The sequence below is a fragment of the Micropterus salmoides genome, unplaced genomic scaffold (assembly GCF_014851395.1).
Source record: "Micropterus salmoides isolate LMB-PRFRI ecotype aquatic unplaced genomic scaffold, ASM1485139v1 Ms_hic_scaffold_10, whole genome shotgun sequence".
Classification (NCBI taxonomy): Eukaryota; Metazoa; Chordata; class Actinopteri; order Centrarchiformes; family Centrarchidae; genus Micropterus; species Micropterus salmoides.
Window position 1 is genome coordinate 31,401,333 of NW_024040041.1, and position 15,235 is coordinate 31,416,567.

Genomic DNA, 15,235 nt, shown 5'->3' on the forward strand with positions numbered 1-15,235 from the left:
AAGGCTTTAGTTTGTCTTTTAACTTGTTTGACTTGTTTTCCTTAGTTTAAAAGCACTTTGTTACCTGTAATGAAAAAGGCTATACAAATAAAGCTATAATTGTTATTATTAGGACAAAAAGGTTTAATCTGTGACAATGCATTGTATTTTTAAGGTTTATCAGGTTTGTTTTAGTGTAAAATCTTAATCTAAAAGCATTACTAGTTACTACAGGTGGTGAAAAGGAAATCTTCAAGTACTCAAATATTATACTTAAGAACAGAACTTGAGTAAATGTACTTTGCTTAGACACGTGACATTTTTGATGTTTTGTGAAACAGGTGATAGGTGAGATGTTGGGCGTGTCAATGGGCAGGTGAGCTTGAGTTGGAGGTAGACAGAGAGGGAGGGAGGGAGAGAGAGGGAGGGAGGGAGAGAGAAGAAGGGTATTAAAGCAGGTGCATTTCTGATGATATGGACTTGCAGCGATGGCTTTCTACAAAGTGATCTGTGTGGCAACTCTGCTGACTCTCCTGACACAAGGTAAGAACCCTCCTCATTGTGCACAGAGGATCAAGAATCTTTTAATTAAGTAAGAGAAGTTACTTAATTACGTGCAAATGCAAATCCTGCGTTCAAATTAAACTTTACAAAATTGGAGCAATAAAATGTACTAAACCAAAGTGCTCAGTGGATCCTGTCACACTGAATCAAAATATACATCAAAACTATTTATAAAAAGGAGAAGGAGAAATAAAGTATGAAAAGTCAAGGTTTAAAAGTCATTATGTAATCTGTTAAATTTATGGAATATTTCATGAAATTAAAGGGCAAAACTACCCAAATGTATTTTTGACATGTTTAAAAAGAGATTAATCTGCATGTGAGCAGTAATTATAGAAATCAGATAAATGTAATGGAATAAAAATAGTTTTGCACTGAACTCATGGCTTTGTTTAGACTGATTTAAAAGTTATCCTGGATGCATAAAGTGAAATAACATACATTAATTTCCAAGGACTGCTTTACTGTAATTGTTCTATTCTATTCTGTTCTATCAGATAATTATAAAAAGAATTCAGGAAGCAGCTGCGTGATGTAAATGCTATTTTTCCTGACAGTCACTATTTGCATTCATTCTTGGAGAAATAGGACCTTTCCTTTTTGCATATACCTTTGTGATTAATAAAGTTGTACTCTCAATAAAGACTTTGATACACTCTAATTGGGGATGTTAGCTTCCTTCTGAAGCAGCTGTGAGCTGTACTCTATTAAAGGTGCACATTTGTGTGGATTTATGGTGAGATTTATGTCTGACTACAAGTCTTTTCAGTTTCGATTTGCCATCTCTGATGAAGAAAAGCGCGCTTTTCTCATCCCAAAAAGGTTCTGTCAGACGGTCTAAAGGGGATCAGCAGAGCATAAACTCAGGCTAATGCACAGAAGAGGACAGGGCAGGAAGGTTTTGTTAAAATATTGATTGTACTCTCATAGATTGTGATTTTATTTATATTTATATATTACACCTTTTGTCTATAAATATTAGTAAGTTATTCTGCAAAAAGAAAACAGATATGTGGGAGAGATTTTGGATGTGCACAATGTTTTAGACATGAGTAGAAAAAATTGATTAATCATTGGTGCCACATGCACATTTAAAAAGGTTACTTCAGTCATGCCTACATGTGTGCTGACTCAGCAGGGATGAAATTAAATGAGAAAAGTTGATCTACAGGAGAAAAATATCTGACAGCAGTTCAAATGCCTGAGAGCCTTACTGCATTTTATAACTCTATATGTTTTATATTTTGAATTGTGGTCTGTAACTGGATATTTTAATAAATAAAATTTAACTCAAAAGCTAGCTAAAAGGTTGCTGTAAATTTTACAATAATTTACTGGCAGCTGGATTTACAGTATCATTACTGTAATTTCAATTACAGTACCATTATTGTAAATTAAATTACAGTACCATTACTGTAATTCTATTCACAGTATCATTACTGTAGTTTCATTTACAGTATAGTTACTGTATTTTCATTCACAGTATTATTACTGTATTTTCATTTACAGTATAATTACTGTATTTTCATTCACGGTATTATTTTTGTATTTTCATTTATTTACAGTATTATTACCATATTGTCATTTACAGTACTTTCATTTACTGTATGTTTTCAATTACTTTTTCTTCACTTCCATTAAACAAAATCCACATTTAAAAAACATTTTTTTAACTTACAGTCCAATTTCAGGACAGCAATGCAAACCACATATTTCACCCAAAAAGATTACAACATGAACATTTGTTCTTACAATATGCTTTTTAATTTTAAAACATTTACTTATTCAAAGTACAAAGAGACACCTGTGTTCATGTAAAGAGTGATGGCAGGATAAAGACCACAGAAGGTACCTGCAGGATGGTACAGCAAGCACAGTTCAATTAAGTGAGCTGAGATTGAAAGGGATTTGGTTTATGACCCAATGCCTGCAAAACATAACGTTTTCTAGAAATCAGTCCAATAGTTTTTGAGACATGTCATGTCATTTCACACACCAAAGTCCGTTGGATTCATTCACTTGGGATTCTTGTCTGAAGAAAATCTTACAACATTCCATATTGTGATATTAGTTATTTTACGCTATACATAAAAATCGTCTGATTCAAAAACGTGTTGAATCTTCTTTCCTTCTGGTGTTAACATCCATCCCAGTCAGTGTGTTCAAGTGATCACAGAAATCTTTTCATGTGAAGAAATAGCCACTGTTCTTTGAGTTTATCATTGCTGTGTGGGGGTTGGTGATGGCATAGCTCTTATAAGCACATGTGACAGCAAGCAACAGTGGCTTTAGTAGGGTTCAAGCGTTAATCTCGGATCGAGTCCATAATCGTTCTCACCATAGCTAAATGCTCCTGCTTCATGGGTCACTGGCCTTGTGCGACACATTGTCGCAAATTCAGTGGCATTTTCTCCTACCAGACTTCATACGATCTCACCCAGTCAGAGATGTAAATAGTGACAATCCGGTGACGAGTCCGACTATGTTTTGAACAATTAGCGGTGGGGTGGGGGTTACGGTAGGTTGTTGTCTTAAAGGTTGCACACACACTGCTCAGAAAAAAATGTTCTTATCTGTTTGTAAAGGCACATGTGAGACCCCGGTGTGGGCGGAGATAATGAGCAGAGTGCAGCGCATACAGACAAGAAAGCGTCACACACCTTTTCTGTCTGATTAAATTGCACACTATTTTGTGGTTATGTAATCGCACGTGATGACATCGCGATTGTGATTGCAATTAGATTAATCGCGCAGCCCTAATATTATTTACATGATGGAGGTTACTATATTCATTATAATTTCATATAAAAGAATATTGTATATAGCTATAGCTTACCACTATTATAATATTATTCCAGTTACAGCTGTTTCATTTTGGGGTTGTTGTTTGTGCAAGAAAAATGCTCTACATAGTAGTAAGTCTCTAACTTTTATTTTAAGCAGGCTACTAAGTCGTCAGTAATCATGCTGGTTTATGCAGAACAATGAGTTCAACATTTGAAAAGTTTGCTGTAGCCCATCAAACCTTTTTTAAATGTCCCGCTCCATCCAGATCTGTTCACCATCCATATGGTAGTTATCATGTTGGATATGATGTGAATATTTGTGAGAATGACTGTGGTGCAGTTGAAACAAAGAAATGTAGTTTAAAAGGGAGTTTAATATTAGCTGCATATGGTCATGTGTTTGGACATAATTTCATTAAATACAAAATGAGTGAGATGTTATTAATGTAAAATAGATACCTTACTGTCAATTTGAACCTAGACACAGGGCCCAGGAGTCCCGCACACTACCGACTGAGCTAAACGTGCGCTCGAGTATCCAAGCATTTCAAATAATTTTACTATGTTCTGGCACGATTTTTTATGATGAGTTCTCCAGCTGGCTGCCCTCAAGCGATGACAACATTCCGTCTCATCCGCTTCCATTATAAACTCAGAAAAAGCCTGACTTCTTTACCAGACTAAAATCGCGATAGTGGAAAAAGTATAAAAGATATCAAAAAGTTGAATGCAAGTTTAATAGCTTAAAGATTTCTCAACTTTTTAAAATTGAAATGATAAACAAAGCTTAAAGTATGCAGAAGTAGGCTTTGAAAGCTGAAGGAGCTTAAAAAGGATTTGAATATTTTCCCATCCGCTCCCCATTATAAACTCAAAAAAAAGCCTGAAGAGTTCATCAAACTAAAACAGCTGTAGTGAAAAAAGTATAAAAGATATGAAAAAGTTGAATACAACTTTAATAGCTTAAAGATTTCTGAACATTTGAACAAAGTTGAAATGAGAGAAATAGCTGAAAGTATGCAGAAGTAGTAGGCTTTGAAAGCTGAAGCAGCTGAATCATGATTCTCCACTGACTTACATTGTAAAAAAATTACTTAAAAAGCTTAATAGCTTAAAAAGTACAAAAGTTAGAAAATAGTTGAATATTTCCCATAATGTCCTTAAAGAGCTCAACATTATGATAGCTGAATGGTTTTTGTAGCACAAAGTATGCTGAAGTTATCAAAGGCCAAAAAACGTACGGAATAATAATAATAAAGCTTTGGATAACAATCACTATTGTTGTATTATTTGTATTTATTTTTCGAGCCAGAAATCTAGTTTAGTACAAGCTAACTAGTCAAGTTGAATTATGCTTGAATTGAAAATTAAAGGCGCTGAATTTATTTTAACACAGACCTATAATTCTGCAACTTAAAGCCACCTTAAAAATTTACTTTCTTATTCTTTTCAGTCTGTCCTTGTAGTAAGAGTTTCTTGTAAGCATGCAATTAAAGTAATATGTGTGGATTTAATTTAAGCCAATTATGTGAACTATAGCCAAGACATATCAGTAAATATAAATACACAATTACTGTATCATAAAGATTTTGTTTGTTTTATGTTTTCAGAGTCTCACTCACAACTAAGTGGTAAGTCAAAGTTTCTACGGTCACTTTTTTACTTCCTGTCTGTTTTTCAACATTTTAAACATGTTTTTGGGACGTAAACATGTTGTTAATACCTTCTTTACTTTCTTTTATCTAATTATTTCCCCACTGTGTCTTGTCTCTCTCCTCAGTGTGCGGTAAGCCAACACTCAACACCAAGATTGTTGGAGGACAGGTGGCCACTCCAGGCAGCTGGCCCTGGCAGGCCAGTCTGCGAACCTCTGGGTCCCACTTCTGTGCAGGAACCCTCATTAACAATCAATGGGTGATGACTGCTGCTCAGTGCTGTGCAAGGTAAGCAGAGGGTGGTGACAAATAAACCACATGTCATACAGTGGCGTAAACAGGCAGTGGTTTCTAAATTGGGGGCAGGAATCTCTCCAAGCGGTCACAAAATAAATCTGAGAGGTCTTCAGAGGACTGAGAGGACAGAAAACAAATGTTTTTCTGCTACTGAAATTTGACCGATATCACCATTCAAGGAGAAAATGTGTGTTGTTTAAACCTTTGATGATGTGTATCAGCAGACAATGATTCATTTTGAGGGGTCATTAGCCAAAAAGGATGGTTACTGCTTCAGGGAAAGAAAATTAAAGAGGATTATTCTAGAAAGAGTTTAGGATGCATTTTAGGGTTAATTTTTGAGAGGTCATATTATGCTTTTTGGCTTTTTCCCTCTCCTTTATTTAGTTATAAATCTTTTTTTGTGCATGTAACAGGTTTGCAAAGTGAAAAAGCCCATAATCCACCCCAAAGGGAGTTCCCATCTCCCACAGAAAACTCCGCTCTGAAATCCTGAAAACAGCTTGTTTGTAGTCCAGCTGTTTCCCTTTCCCCTAATGCAATCTCTAAACCCACTGGCTATCGTCTGACAGCTATTTGGCTTTATTAATTTTGTAAACTGGTTACTGTGAAACAATCCGTTCATAGACATCTCCCGCTCAATTCTCGCGTCACATGTTGCTAATTGAACTGTCAACATGGGGTGCATCTCAAGTCTCTTATTTGTTGTTTCCTGGCTCGAACCAGAAGTTGTTCTTCTCCGGCATCTTGCAGACCGTCCCAAAGCTCTTATTTGTGCTCCGAGGAGCAAGGAGCCATCTCTGAGGAGCTATGAGTGAAGATACACGAGTGCCGCCTTGGCAGAGGTCTTTGACGACACGTCCCTTTATTTGATAGTTCTGATGTATCGCAACACTGTTTCATACAGATAGACAGATAGGCCTGATTAAACTCAAGTGTATCACTGCCAAGTTTTATATGTGATTTGTTTTATGATTCGCCTTCTTCATTTATTATGAAGATTTTTCTTTTCCTTAAATTTCCCACATAAATTTTTATTATAGAGACAATTAAAGTCAGAGAGAGATGGAGAGAAACACTTTCTACATCATTTATCGCCATTTCCATTCAGTCACATGAGGTTGATCATGTGTGTGGTCCAAATATAGACAACAAAAAAACTAAACGAGTCACAAAACTGCATTAAAGACTCAGAAGAAGCAAACACAGGGAAAGAAAGCCTGCACATACGATATCACGACTGCATCTGATGAAAACAGAATAAAATCAGGAAAGGACGTCACATTTCTCTAAAAGCAAATTTCCTCGTTCCTTCTCTCCTTGCATGATTTCCTTGCAAGTGAGGGAAACGTGGATGCAATTAAGAGAATTGAATCAGAATCAGTTTTATTTGCCAGGTATGTGTACACATATGAGGAATTTGACTCAGGATTGTACATTGCTCACGATGTGCTTACTCATACAATAATACATTTTGTAAAATAAGATACAACAACATAAAAATCCGACACAGGCTACAGTATAAAGAACACAATCTATATACAGACTATAAACAGAAACAGCCAAGTTGTGAGAAGCACCCATTGACCGCTGCATGTGAAAGGAAGTGTTGACCCAGATTTACACTAGCCACACCAGGAGCCAGAACATTGTCTGTTGCTCCCAGAGGCTAAATCCTCTTCAGTCGATGAACGATGGGTTCAGAGATTGCCCTCATGCAAACAAGTTGTGTCCATTAATGAATCATGCCGTCCAGAGATAAAGACATTTCTTGATTCCATGTGTCTTTGTCTCCTTTTGGAGTTTATAGAGTTTAAGCTTTTGGTCTGAGACACAGGGACAGACCTCATGTTTGGCTGGTTTGTCGCTGCCATGTAAAAAGATGGTTTTGCTGCAAAGGAAAACCCCTGTAGATATTGCAGGTGTTTTTCAGTTTAGAGATGTTCATCCATTATATTCTGTTGATCTCCACACCAACAGATGGAAAGAACATGGACTACATGTGCAATCTGAAGTATTAACTCATAATTAAAGGGAACAATTTATGTAAGTCAGGAAAAAAAGCATATTGAGCACATGAATGACTAAGATGAGGGAATTGTTTATAATATTAGGATTCAAATTACTAACTTGTGGAAATGAAATCTCCCTGTTGCAACATCTATTAATCTCCATACAAACTAGATGTGGTTATAATATGGACTTAGTGTTTGCTGAAGTGCTCTTGACTACAGTTCTGCTACAGTTCGTGTCTTTGCACTGTTTTGTTTCTCTTCTGATTACCTCAGATCAGGCGTAACCACGAGCACTCTGACTGTGTCTCTGGGTCTCCAGAGTCTACAGGGAATAAACCCCAATCAAGTGACTCGTACAGTATCACAGATCATCGTTCATCCCAACTTTAACTCCGGAACTTTTGAAAACGATATCTGCCTCCTGAAGCTCTCCTCACCCGTGACTTTCACCACCTACATTCAGCCCGTCTGTCTGGCAGCCACAGGCAGCACCTTCTACAAGGGGACTCTCTCCTGGGCCACCGGCTGGGGCAATGTTGGAACTGGAGGTGGGTCAGAAAGCACCTGGATTACATTTATTCTCAGAGACAAACTAATTACAATGGTGGCAATAACTTTCTCAGGATTCATCGAGTGATAAGCAGGTTTGAGCCCAAACGCACAACAGTGGAGCGCTGACATCAGTTTGCAAGGTTTATTAGGAAAAAGCAGAATAATGTGACTTCCATGGAAGCATGGAAGCATGTAACAAATTATAACAAAGGTTATGATCTGTTACACAAAACTAAATTCAAATAAAACTGGTAAATGCAACCTCACAGAGACAAGCAGAACCCTCAACATACTGCAATGACTGAAGAGGGACTGAAAACCATTTATACAAGAGCAAACAAGCGTTGTGGGACACAACCAGGGGACACACATCAGGTACTCAGGATAGGGAAGACTCTCTCAAACACACACACACACAGAGGCAGGGAGATACAGATGTGATACAGATCAGTGGCCTGTACTAGCAAGCTAAGGTGGACAGGTTTTTAAAAGAATCTTTATGATGGTTATCAGATGATATTCAGGCTTTTTCTTGTAAATTTGTGATTATTTCCCCCCTGTAAATTTAACACTTTAACCTCATAAAATATTCTTTTGGAAATTTTTCTCAGATTATTACCGCTCTCCCCTGGCTCCATTTTATTGTTTAACGGACCTAATATGCAGTTGCACCTTTACATCTTAAATACTATTATGAAGCCTGACTTTTCCTGAGTTAAATCTGAGTAGGTTGAACTCTACGAAGGGTAGCAACCATTTTAAAAGATGTGACCATTTGTTTATTAACCTGAATTTGTGTCTCTTCAGTGTCCCTTCCTTTCCCACAGAACCTAATGGAGGTGCAGCTGCCGATTGTTGGAAACAGAGAGTGTACCTGTAACTACGGAGTGAGCTTGATCACAAACAACAAGATGTGCACTGGGTTCAGTGCTGGAGGAAAGGACATCTGTCAGGTGATCATTTTTATGCCTGTGTTTGTGTCAGATTTGACCTTCTGCAAAGATTCCTTCTCCTAAATGTTTCTCTCCTTTAAGGGGGATGGAGGAGGTCCGCTGGTGAGCAAGCAGGGCGGTCGCTGGATCCAGGCGGGAATCGTGAGTTTTTCCAGTAGTAAGGGCTGTGCCCAGCCTAAAATTCCATCAGGCTACACCCGGGTATCCCAGTATCAGTCCTGGATCAACAGCCGGATCACCAGCAACCAGCCAGGCTTCATCACCTTTACCTCCGCTGGGACTGACGGTGACCTCAGCATAAGCTGTCCTACCACCCCACCAACAGCAGCCCAAGGTAAGTGCCTACCACGTCCAGACTTTGATTTTTAACTTTACATTTCGCCTTGGAAAGCTTATTAGATATTTTCTTCTTCTTCTAACAAACAGTTTCATATTCTGTTTTAGAATGTATTTGAATGGAGATGTGTCCATTTACTGTTTTACATAATGAAGTGCATTTGAATGGTGATGCGTTCACTAACTGTTGTACATAATGAATTTCATACCAGCACCATGGTTGTTTATAAAACAATAACGTTAAATAATTGTGATCACAGGAGTACGACTCTTCATAAAGAGTAAACCTGACTTCATGTGTAAAATCAGTGGAGGGCCCCTTTAACTTCTGCTACTGTCATGTTTTTGTGACATTAAGGTGTCACCAGGGACTGGAGCAATAGACAGTACTTGTAGTAGTATGAGTAGTTTGAATGTGTTTAGTGATAAAAGTGATCACAAAAGTCCCCCATGTAAATTAAGCATGACGCATTTTATATTTACAAATAAATTGGTGTTTCGAGCATGTGAGTCTCACTTACAACTAGATGCTAAGTCAAAGTGTCACTGTCCATTTGTCATTTGGATGTTTTAAACATGTTGTTGGACGTGAACATTTGAAAATAGTTTCATTATTGTTAGTATTTGCTGTGAACCCCGTCTCTCTTGATCTCTTCTTAGTGTGTGGTCAGCCAAAACTCAACACCAGGATTGTTGGAGGACAGGTGGCCTCTGCAGGCAGCTGGCCCTGGCAGGCCAGTCTGCAAACCTCTACAGGGTTCCACTTCTGTGGAGGAACCCTTATTAACAATGACTGGGTGATGACTGCTGCTCAATGCTGCTCAAGGTAAGCAGAGAGGGTAGGGCATTGACAAAAAACCATATGCTGTTCAGCCTGTCTAAGGTAGTGGTTCCCAACTTGAGGGCAGGAATCTCTCCAGGGGGTCGCAGCATAAACTGGAGAGGTCGTAAGAGGATTGACAGGACAGGACAGATGAAAAATATTATTCTGCTACTGTGTTGTTTTAAGGTGTGATGATGTGTAGCAAGCAGACAATGATTTATTTTGAGGGGTCATCAGCCAAAAAGGATGGGTACTGCTGCTCCAAGAGGCAGGGGACAAGATTAAAGAGGGGTATTCTAGAAAAAGTTCATTTTTGACCTACGTAGCTCTGTCTGTAGGCAAGTTTGGCATCATAAGTGTTATGGTTTCTGTTTGTAGTCCGACTACTATTAACCAATCAAGTTTGAGCAGGCTTTGATTGCATGTAGGTTAACAGACTGTGTGGAGAGCAAAGAGGTGGAACGCTTTGCCCCTAATACAATCTCTGAACCCATTGGCTACCGTCTGATAGGGATTTACTTGTTACAAGCAATCCGGTCATGGATGTCTCCAACTCCATTCTTGTGTCACAAGTTGCTAATCGGACTGTAAACATGGGGTGCATCTCAAGTCTCTTATAGCTGACGTAATCGCTGACGCAATCTGTACTCATGCGTTGGCGTCTGTAGCTACCTGTCGGAAACTCCGTCTTAAACCTGACTCTTATGCGGTTTTAATCCAGACTTTTTTATTACATTTTTTATATCCTTTTTATTTAACTTGAGTTTTTAAATTATTTTTTAACTTGAGTTTTATGTGGGTTAAGGATTTTAGTCATCCGACATGGATTTTAAGCTAGATGTAAAAACGCGATCAACGCTACTGATCACAACAAAGCTCCAGCGACTAACGTTATGCTAGCCGAGTTAACTCTGCCCCGTGAGGACTGCACACTCTTTAAGAAAGTGAACAAAAAGATTGCTGACCTTATGGAAGACATCCAACGACTTTCAGAGGAACTCAAAGAGAAAGATTCCCTGCTGACTGGCTTTATGGATGTGGCTTCAGTACAAGCCAAAGAGATTGTTTCTCTTAGTGCAACCGCTAACATCCAGGACACCGTGCTATGGGGCCCATCTACCCTTTCAAGGCTTTCCTACTGCTCAACTCAAAAGCATCAGTCAACCTGGGCTGAAGTGGTGGTCCGCGGCTGCAAGAGAGGGTCGGACGGGGCTGCCTCTCCTCCGCACATCGGCCTCTCCAACCTCTATGAAGCCCTGTCTGACTACAGTCTGGTCCATCCAGCGTATGCACTTGGGGCTTCGAGTCTCCCTGATATGGATCCCTTTCAGCGGATAGTGCCTGCCGACACTGTTGCATCTCCTCCACCGGCTTCATCTCCTGCACTGGCGGCAAGCGGTGATCGGCTGGGCCACCGGTCTGCCGTTGGGCCTGATCGGCGGCCGTCATCCCGGTCAAAAAACTCCGCTTCCCGACGTAGGATCCTGAAGGAGGCTGTGCTCAGACGCTCCGGAGGCCGTCTCTACCCTGCACCGTCGGGTAGCCCTTCTCTCAGGTCTGTTACTGCTACTCCAACACAACACTCGGCAGCTCACACACTCCATCCTCAGTCCGCACGCAGTGTTGAAGCAGATTCTGCTCAGTCCTGCTCTGGATCCCCACAACCGGCATCTCCTCATCCTCTTTTCTCCCCAACCACACTAATAATTGGTGACTCCATAACCAGAAACCTCCGTTTCTTTAACGCTACCACTCACTGCTTCCCCGGTGCCACCACGGCTGACATTTTTAAAAAAACTCCAGGACCTAATGCCATCGCTCCCGTCCTCCATCACAAGAGTGATAGTCCATGTCGGAACAAATGACACAGCTCTTCAGCAGTCTGAGCTGACAAAATCAGATTTTAACCGTCTTCTTAACTTTTTAAAGCAGTTTTTATCTCTGGTCCCATTCCCACAGGTGGTCGTGGTGCTGGCCCCTTCAGTAGACTCCTTGGCCTCCACAACTGGCTCCAGTCCGCCTGCAGGACTCATCGTGTGTTTTATGTGGATAATTTTAATATTTTCTGGCAAAGAATGTCTCTTTTTACAGACGGACTTCACCCTAACAAACGGGGCTCAGAAATGTTAGCTGCTCTCATACAGCATGTGGTGCGGTCCACACATGACTTACGTGAATGACTAATCATTCATGCAGCACACCTGGACACACCACCGCTCACAGAACAGATCTCTGCCTCACTGCCACAAACAACTGTCTCCACCTGCTGGCATGTAAAGCGGTCTGCTCCCAGCGCTGTTCCACAGACTTCTATTCCTGTCATCATCACGCATAGACCAGTAAACCGAAACGTGCACATCCCACACAGAAATATTAGTAATCTCTTAAGGATTAGGACAACTGCACCAACTCCAGCACCCAGAACAAACTCATTTAAAATGGCTCTCTTCAATGTGAGATCTCTGTCAAGTAAGACTTTTATCTTAAATGATTTTATCTTGTCTGCAAATCTCTTTTAACTGAATCCTGGTTGCAAATGAATGACTATAGCCAGCTAGCTGAACTGTGTCCGTCTCAATATGATTGTTTTAGTCAACCGAGGGTCAGTGATCGTGGTGGTTAGTGAGCGTGTATAGGAAAAATTTAAAATCAAGTACGCTGTGATGAATTTAACTCCTTTGAAGTTCTCACTCTTAAAGTTAGAGGGCTGCAACCTATCATATTTGGATATATAGGATTTTTATCAGAACTTCCTGAATTTTTATCTACTCTGGTTTTAAATTATGACAGAATTGTTCTTTGTGGCGATTTTAATATTCATGTTGATGACCCCAACAATGTTAATGCAACTGACTTTTTAAATATGGCCACTTCTTTTAACTTCAAACAACATGTCGAAGGGCAAACACATAACCGTGGTCATACACTGGACTTGGTTTTTACCCTGGGTGTCAGCATTTCCTCTGTGGAATTAGTGGACATGACCATATCTGACCACAGATGTATGTTTTTAGCTGTGATTCGCCTGTTACTCATGCCGCCTCACCGAGCTCCGTGTGTTCTCGCATCTTTAATGAACAAAGTGTTTCAAAGTTTTGCACATTCTTTCAGAGCCAAAGCCAACACCTGTCTGATTCCAACACCAACAATCTGGTCGATCACTTCAATCATATCTGCTTGTCGTCACTAAATATTATTTCTCCTCTAAAGGTTAGGCCTACGTCTAAAGCTAGTAAGCAACCCTGGATAAATGACAGCATTCGCAGCCTCAAAAGGGAATGCAGGAAAGCAGAGCGCAGATGGAAAAAATCCAGTCTCCAAGTCCATTACCTCAGTCTGAAGGATTTATTAATTAATTACAATAACATGGTTAAGGATGCGAGAACACACTATTTTTCTGAACTCATTACTACACATAAACACAATCCCAGGTTTCTGTTTAAGACTGTGGATCAGCTGGTAAACCCAACCCCTCCTTGTGCCTCAGCGGGAAGTAATGATGACTGTGAATTGTTTTTATCTTATTTTACCAATAAGGTGGTGTCAATCAGAGCCTCTATTACCCCTGCGGCCTCTTACTCAGAGGTTCCTCACCAGCAACAAGAGAGTTTTAACCAGTTTTATCCCATCGACTTGTCTGAGCTTTTAAAAACAGTATCACAATGAGAGTGTCCTCCAGCCCACTTGATGTTATACCTACAAAGTTTTTTCTGAAAGTAATGGATTCTGTTGGGCCCCATTTGATCTCTGTTTTCAACAGCTCCCTATCTACTGGTTGGGTCCCTGATTATTTTAAAACGGCTTGCGTGAACCCACTTTTAAAGAAACCTGCTTTAGATCCCTCCCTCCCACATAATTTTAGACCAATTTCAAAACTGCCTTTTACTGCAAAGATTCTAGAAAGAATTGTGTCCAAACAGCTGCTCACTGTACTGGAAAATAACAAAATATTTGAAAAGTTTCAGTCTGGTTTCAGGAAGTACCACAGCACTGAGACTGCCCTGCTTAAAGTCACCAATGACCTTTTAATGTCTGCTGATGAAGGCATGTGCTCAGTCCTGGTACTCCTGGACCTTAGCGCTGCTTTTGACACTATTGATCACAACATCATAGGACCTTACTACCCTACCAGAGCACTGCGCTCCCAGAATGCAGGGTTACTTGTGGTTCCTAGAGTCTCCAAAAGTAGACTAGGAGCCAGAGTGTTCAGCTATCAAGCTCCTCTCCTGTGGAACCATGTTCCATTTTGGGTTCAGGAGGCAGACACCATCTCCACATTTAAGAGTAGGCTTAAGACTTTCCTCTTTGATAAAGCTTATAGTTAAGGCTGGCTCAGGTGAGTCCTGAACCATCCCTTAGTTATGCTGCAATAGGCCTAGACTGCCGGGGGATTTCCCATGATGCACTGAGCTCCTCTCTCCTCTACTTTCTCTCCCTCTGTATGCAACCTCATCCCATTATTGCATGTTACTAACACAACCCCTTTCTGGTAGTCTTGTGCTTTCTCGTCCCTCTCCTCTCTCTCCTATCACTTCCTGCAGGTGTTTCTGGCTCTGGAGCTGTGGAGTCTGGATCTGTGGTTGCGGGTCACCTGCTGCCCCTGTGTTCCTGCTCGACACCCTCTGCTGCAACGACTATTGTTATTATTATTGTTAATATCAATAACATTACGACTGTTATCATTACACTACTAATATCTATACCATTTTTCATTTAGTCTATAGCAACATCACCTTTACTGTCTGTACCTCTGTGTGTGTATATTGTGTAGGCTGCCTCCCTCCCCTCTCTCTCCTTCCATCCCTCTCTTTTTCTCTCTGTTCCTCTCTTGCCCCCTCTCTCTCTCTCCTCTCTCTCCTTCACCCCAACCGGTCGAGGCAGATGGCCGCCCACCCTGAGCCATGGTTCTGCTCGAGGTTCCTGCCTCTTTTCTTTGCCTCTGTCGCCTAGTGCTGCTCTTGGTGGGAACTGTTGGGCTTCTGTAAATAGCATCATAGAGTACGGTCTAGACCTGCTCTTCTATGAAAAGCGCTGTGAGATAACTGTTGTTGTGATTTGGCGCTATATAAATAAATTGAATTGAATCGAATCATGTTAGACAGACTGAGGCACTGGGTGGGGATCTCTGGTACTGCCCTAGAATGGTTTTCATCCTACCTGTCAAATAGGAAGTTTTGCATGTCTGTAAACAAGTATGTCTCCTCGTTCTGTCCAGTTAAATATGGTGTGCCTCAGGGGTCGGTCTTAGGACCCATTTTGTTTTCCTTGTAACTGC

At 40.3% G+C, this 15,235-nt stretch overlaps 1 protein-coding gene across 1 annotated transcript in view; it reads left to right on the plus strand.

The window, feature by feature from the left end:
* The first annotated feature begins 418 nt into the window (after positions 1 to 418).
* The window catches only part of LOC119918024 (transmembrane protease serine 9-like), a 20,688-nt gene continuing 5,871 nt past the window's right edge, over positions 419 to 15,235 (plus strand). Inside the window, exons 1-8 of the mRNA XM_038738529.1 lie at positions 419 to 522; positions 4,940 to 4,960; positions 5,110 to 5,272; positions 7,570 to 7,844; positions 8,656 to 8,801; positions 8,883 to 9,135; positions 9,798 to 9,963; positions 11,090 to 11,229. Coding sequence (XP_038594457.1) covers positions 468 to 522; positions 4,940 to 4,960; positions 5,110 to 5,272; positions 7,570 to 7,844; positions 8,656 to 8,801; positions 8,883 to 9,135; positions 9,798 to 9,963; positions 11,090 to 11,229 — 1,219 coding nt within the window. The 5' untranslated portion in view covers positions 419 to 467. The remainder of the gene's footprint in view (positions 523 to 4,939; positions 4,961 to 5,109; positions 5,273 to 7,569; positions 7,845 to 8,655; positions 8,802 to 8,882; positions 9,136 to 9,797; positions 9,964 to 11,089; positions 11,230 to 15,235) is intronic.